Source organism: Neovison vison, chromosome 2, assembly GCF_020171115.1.
Source record: "Neovison vison isolate M4711 chromosome 2, ASM_NN_V1, whole genome shotgun sequence".
Lineage (NCBI taxonomy): Eukaryota > Metazoa > Chordata > Mammalia > Carnivora > Mustelidae > Neogale > Neogale vison.
This window is the reverse complement of record NC_058092.1, coordinates 94430245-94436539: the sequence shown is the minus strand read 5'-3', so window position 1 is coordinate 94436539 and position 6295 is coordinate 94430245. Positions and strand designations below refer to the sequence as shown.

The 6295-nt window shown below is 47.1% G+C and overlaps 1 protein-coding gene across 1 annotated transcript; it reads left to right on the top strand.

The window, feature by feature from the left end:
- Positions 1–629: 629 nt before the first annotated feature.
- On the top strand, positions 630–4123 carry GSTM3 (glutathione S-transferase mu 3). Its single transcript, XM_044236462.1, has 8 exons — positions 630–722; positions 1098–1173; positions 1534–1598; positions 2727–2808; positions 2902–3002; positions 3322–3417; positions 3506–3616; positions 3926–4123. The coding sequence occupies exons 1-8, from the start codon at positions 672–674 to the stop codon at positions 4022–4024; spliced, it is 681 nt and encodes a 226-aa protein (XP_044092397.1). The 5' UTR covers positions 630–671; the 3' UTR covers positions 4025–4123.
- The last annotated feature ends 2172 nt before the right edge of the window (positions 4124–6295 follow it).

The window sequence follows — 6295 nt, the reverse complement described above, 5'->3', positions numbered from 1 at the left end:
AATCACAAATTTTATCTTGTGCTTTTAGTATGTGCAAGGGTCAAGGCTTCAGAGCTATGAGAACAGAACTTAGGGAGATGTTTACTCATCATTAGTTTGAAATGTTTCCTTTTGGTTTTTTTTGCTAACAGATGTACAATGCGTGCTGGGGGCAGAAATAGAGCCCATGCTTTCAAGTTTGGTGGAGTCACTGTAACCATGGTAACAGTTGTGCTTCGCTGGGAGCCCAGGAGCAGGGCCCACAAACATTGAAAACTGAAAATTTCCTTTATCACCTCTCGGTGCTTGTCCATCTCCCCATCTCCCCCCCAAACACCCTCCCCCTCCCCCTGGAGAAATATTTAGGACTGGAATCTCACCCTCCAGGGATTCCGCAGGGCCCTCACTACCTGGGTTGCTGGTGCTCCTCCCGCCCTGATTGGCACTACGCAGCACCACCACCAGGGAGCGCAAAGCCCCAAACCCAGCGGCTTCCGCCGCGGCCCTACCTCCAGCCCTGAAGACTACACAGGTTGTCCCGCCGCTATTCCTGTGGACTCGCGGAGAGAGGGGAGGACGCTGGGTGGGGGCGGAGTCAGAGCTCTCGCGTTGGCCCCGCCCACTTACGTCGGGTATAAAGTCCCGCCCGTTTTCCCCGTACCCCCAGACCTCGAAGGCATTGAAGGACCGTCATGTCGTTGTCCAAGTCGACCATGGTTCTGGGTTACTGGGATATTCGCGGGGTGAGTGCCGTCCCGACGACCGAGCCGCTCGGTCAGAGAGACGGTCGCGGAGGCGACCGGGGGCTCAGGGTCAGCGGCCTCCGAGAGGAGGGAGCGATACTCCGGAGCCCGCCGACCCTAGCCACGGCGCAGCCCGTCCTAGCCGAGCTCCCCGACCGCGAAGACCGATCCCGCTTGGCTTCTGGGATCGCCTGGCCCCGGAGAGGGCTGAGGACAGCAAGACGCTGAGGTCGATCTCGGGCGGGGCGGGGGGATCTTAACGACCGCCTGGGCAGTATGCACGGTCTCCGCAGCCCCAGCCAGGGGACGTTGGCGGGTGGGGGGGGGGGCCTGTGGCCGCCGCGCAGGCGCTGACGGCGGGTTTTTCTTCCCCAGCTGGCGCATGCCATCCGCATGCTCCTAGAGTTCACCGAAACATGCTATGAGGAGAAACAGTACACGTGCGGGGAAGGTAATGCGTTTCGTGTCTGTGACCCAGTGTCCAGCGCTAAGCCCCCGGCCCTCGAACTGTCCCTGTGGTCTTATGCCCAGAGGGTGGCATCACGCCTAAGTTGGGTGGGACATCTGTCCCAATTACCCGGGAGCCCCCTGCTGTGTCCCGCGTGGGGAGAGGTGGATGCATCCTTTATCAAGCTGAGGATCCTCCCTCTGCCACTGTCCAACCCAGTTTACTTAATAGGCCCGGAGAGTAAATGGTTAACTTTGGGATCCTGGGAATGTGAGGTATTGAGATGAGGTTATTTCTTTAGATCTTTCTACTCTCCTCAGGCAGGATGTTAAGAAGGTTGGGCCCCACTTCATTCTCTTACAGCTCCGGACTATGATAGAAGCCAGTGGCTGGATGTGAAATTCAAGCTCGACCTGGACTTTCCTAACGTAGGTGTCCTTAGGAGAAGAGGGGGCAGAAGGGAAGGCCTTCAAGTATATCCTTGCTTCTTTCCTCTCTGGTCTAGGGGGATCTAGAATGTGGGCTCTTAACCTGGATAAAATAGGTAGAATTCAAGGGTGCCTGAGCTTGAAAAAAAAGTTATTTTCATTTCCAATAACCACGATTGAAAAGTTAAGAATTCCTTCTCTGGTGAATATAGGTAATAAGTGACATTGGTTATTAGCCATGGCTGTGACTTTGTCACTAGTAGAAATTGGGTATTTTCACATTACATTACATGTGTGGCAGATCTTGTACATAAATAGTAGTTGCGTGCATCAGACTTTGAAATTATGATAGTTATTACACTTCCTTGTTATTTAACACATAAATAGACACACATGATAATTCTGTTTCTTTAATGTTTTACAAATTGAGAAATACTACATAATTTGCTTTATGTATTTAAAAATCTTATTCTGACAAAAGGTCTGTGGCTGCACACACACACACACACACACACACAGATTAAGAGCCCTGGCCTAGAACCAGGTGGAGGGGCACCTGGGTGGCTCAGTGGATTAAGCCTCTGCCTTCACCTCAGGTCATGGTCTCAGGGTTCTGGGATCGAGTCCCACATCGTGCTCTCTGCTCAGCAGGAAGCCTGCTTCCCCCTCTCTCTCTGCCTACTTGTGATCTCTCTCCCTCCCTCTGTCAAATAAATAAATAAGAAGCCCTCCTTTCTTTTTTTTTTTTTAAGATTTTATTTATTTATTTGACAGAGAGAGATCACAGGTATGTAGATAGGCTGGCAGAGAGAGAGAGAGAGGGAAGCAGGCTCCCCGCCGAGCAAAGAGCCTGATGCGGGACTCGATCCCAGGACCCTGAGATCATGACCTGAGCGGAAGGCAACGGCTTAACCCACTGAGCCACCCAGGCGCCCCAAGAAGCCCTCCTTTCTTTAAAAAAAAAAAAAAAATAGAACCAGGTGGGGACCCAACAGCTATTTTCTTCTTTGTCCTAACACAGCATTTTCTCTCTACTACTTACCTGCAAGTCTCAAATTCCCCAGGAGAGAGAGGCAGGGAGGCAAGAGAGAGGTTGGTTGCTCATCTGACCTGTCCTTTTCCTTCCAGCTGCCTTACCTCATGGATGGTAAGAACAAGATCACTCAGAGTAATGCTATCATGCGCTACATCGCTCGCAAGCACAATATGTGTGAGTGGGGTAGGGCCAGCAGGGGAGACTAGGCTGGCAATTCTCCGGGAGGTGGATGATTCCAAGGGTGATTTCTCATCCGCTGGCCTGTAGGTGGCGAGACTGAAGAAGAAAAGATTCGAGTGGACATCGTGGAGAACCAAGTAATGGACTTTCGCATGCAGCTGATCCGGCTGTGCTACAGCCCTGACCTTGTAAGTCTCCTTAGCAGGCAGGCATTAAGGAAAAGGAGTGTTTAAAAACCCCGGCGTTCATTCTGCTCCATTCTGCTACTTCTGCTGTCCTACCAACCCAGCCTGTCAGAAATGCGGGGCCGGGGGGGGGGGTCCATTTGTCCTATAACTCTGGTATTGGCCCCCTGTTCTTTCTGTTCTGCAACCCCTATTGAAGGCAGTAAGAGGGAGGCACATGGAGGAGGGGGCCGCTAAGTGTCCCCTCACTGGCCCATGCCCTGACTCGCTCTGAAGGTGGTAACAACTATTCTCTCTTTTTCTCTTTTTCCCTCTCTCCCAGGAAAAAATGAAGCCTCAGTACTTGGAACAGCTACCTGGACAACTGAAACAGTTCTCCTTGTTCCTGGGGAAATTCTCATGGTTTGCAGGAGAAAAGGTAGGAAGACAGGAAGAGGGGAAGATGCCTTTCTATCTCCCAGTATTACTGAACCCTACAAACCTGACCATCTTAATTGCTCCCCTAGCTCACCTTTGTGGATTTCCTCACCTATGATGTCTTAGATCAGAACCGTATGTTTGAGCCCAAGTGCCTGGATGAATTTCCAAACCTGAAGGCTTTCATGTGCCGTTTTGAGGTGATGCTCCCGCACCTTTCCCTTTCAGAAACACTTCCAGACTTCCCTGGTCCCTAGGGGACCCCATTATGGTATATTCTTTCTCATCACCAGCATTTGCGTAAAGGGATCCATGGTTGGACACCTCTAAACCTTCATGTCTTAGGAAGGGCCTGGCTTCTATACCCTAATGGCACTATCTGCATGAAATTGTGGCCGGGGGTGGGATGGATGCTATAGAGACAGGCAGTATGGGAATGTCCCTGGTTTGGGATGGGTGTGTTGGACTGGGTTAGCGTCTTTACCAGGTTTAGTGTGCTTTCCCTTCAGGCTTTGGAGAAGATAGCTAACTACATGCAGTCTGACCGCTTCCTGAAGATGCCCGTCAATAACAAGATGGCCCAGTGGGGCAGCAAGAGAATATGCTGAGCCGGAGAAGGATTTGCACTGCTTGTTTTATTCCATCCTGTCCCTAAGGAGCATGTACCCTCACTTCTCCACTCTTTTCAATAAATAGCATTTAGGCTACTGATGTCTAGCTGGAATTTCTTTTGGGAGTAAAGGCCAGAAGAGAGTAAGGATATGTGGAAAATTTCCAAGAAGTGAATCCAATCCCCACAACACTGACAATCCCCCTACACCACAACTGTGTTCCAAGCTAGAGGTTCTTGCCCAAGTCCTGAGAGCGAGCACTAGAAACAAAGGTGAGATTGTGCAACTGTAGAGAACAGGTCCATTACATGGGACTAGAGCCCTGTAAAGATGTGGCATAGATAACAAGTAAAACTGTATGGGACACTGGATTTTGCAGAACTGAAGTTCAGAAACAGTCCCTTATATGTGGGAATGTAGTGTGATAAAGATGGAATTTCAAACTGGTAAGCTAACCAATAAGTAAGTTGGGGCAATTACTTACCAATTAAAAATGATAGTGGGGCTTTTGGGTGGCTCAGTTGGTTAAGTGTCCCACTCTTGGTTTCAACTCAGGTCATGATCTTAGTGTCATGGGACTGAGCCTCACATTGGGATGCACTTGCGTGCTTTCTCTCTCTCAAATAAATAAATAAAATGAATGAATAAAATCTTTAATAATAATAATAATAGGCCCCCTACCTTAAATGCAAGTTGGTGCAGGCACTTTAGAAAACTGTGGAGATTCCTTAAGAAATTAAAAATAGAACTTTCCTATGACCCTGCAATTGCATTACTGGGTATTTACCCCAAAGATACAGATGTAGTGAAAAGAAGGGCCATCTGTACCCCGATGTTTATAGCAGCAATGGCCACAGTCGTGAAACTGTGGAAAGAACCAAGATGCCCTTCAACGGACAAATGGATAAGGAAGATGTGGTCCATATATACTATTGAGTGTTATGCCTCCATCAGAAAGGATGAACACCCAATTTTTGTATCAACAGGAATGGGACTGGACAAGATTATACTGAGTGAAATAAGTCAAGCAGAGAGAGTCAATTATCATATGGTTTCACTTATTTGTGGAGCATAAGGAATAACATGGAGGACATGGGGAGATGAAGAGGAGAAGGGAAATGGGGAGAATAGGAGGGGGAGACGGACCACGGGAGACTGTGGACTCTGAGAAACTGAGGGTTTTGGAGGGGCGGGGAGTGGGAGGTTGTGTGAGCCTGGTGGTGGGTATTATGGAGGGTACGTATTGCGTGGAGTACTGGGTGTGGTACATAAACAATGAATTCTGGAACACTGAAAAGAAATTTTTCAAAAAATAGACCCCTAACCTCAAACCATTCACTAAAACTAACTCATCTTCAATTCAGTCCCAACGTTAAACAGAGTTGTAGAAGTGTTCAAGAAAATGTAAGAATATTTGTGATCTCAAGGTAGGTTTCTCTAAATAGGACATAAAAACAAAAATCCATAAAGAGAAAGATTTGCAAATTGAACAGTATTTAAGAATTTTCTATGACAAGGGACAAATAAGTATAATTAAATGACAAGATGGCAAATGAGACAAAAAAGGACAAAACAAAGACAAAAACAAAGTACCAGTGTAAAGACTATATAAAGAACTCCTATAAATCATTAAGACTTTATAAAAATGGACAGAAATCTTTGAACAAATGATTTACAGAAAAAGAAGTGTGCTAGCCAAAAAAAGTATTAAACAGATGTTTATAATCCAAGAACTGCAGGTTGCAACAGTGAGAGACCATTTTCCATCTATCAAATGAATAAAAACTAAGATGGTTGTGAAGTGTTGGCATTTCCTGCCTGTGAGCCTGTAAATCAGTTACACTGGAGGACAGTTTGCCAACATCTTCTAAAAATCAAATCACGTCCCGTAACCCAACAATTTCCATTCTGGTGAAAACTTCCCCATGCACCTAAGCCATATGCTAAGACTGGGGTATGGTTTGTGGGAACAGGTAAAAATCCTGTCCATGCCCATCAGTATCATGGAATACCATAAGGCAACTAAAGAATGAGATTGAACTGTGTGAACTGATGTGGAAAGCCCCCAAGACACATTTTTTGAATTTTAAAAATTAGATTGCAGATAAGCATGTATGGTGCAAAACTTTTTGCATTTTAAAGAAGGAAACCATAAGGTAAGCATTTTCTACAGATACATTTATGTTTGTAAATGCGTAGAAAAAGACTTGGAAGGGGGCATGTGGGTACCACAGTCGGTTAAGCATCCAACTCTTGGTTTCAGCTCAA

Coding starts and splice junctions, on each gene's coding strand:
- GSTM3 (XM_044236462.1), top strand. CDS start 672: ATGTCGTTGTCCAAGTCGACCATGGTTCTGGGTTACTGGGATATTCGC. Junction 1,599..2,726: donor TCGACCTGGACTTTCCTAAC/GTAGGTGTCCTT, acceptor TTTTCCTTCCAG/CTGCCTTACCTCATGGATGG. Junction 3,617..3,925: donor CTTTCATGTGCCGTTTTGAG/GTGATGCTCCCG, acceptor CTTTCCCTTCAG/GCTTTGGAGAAGATAGCTAA.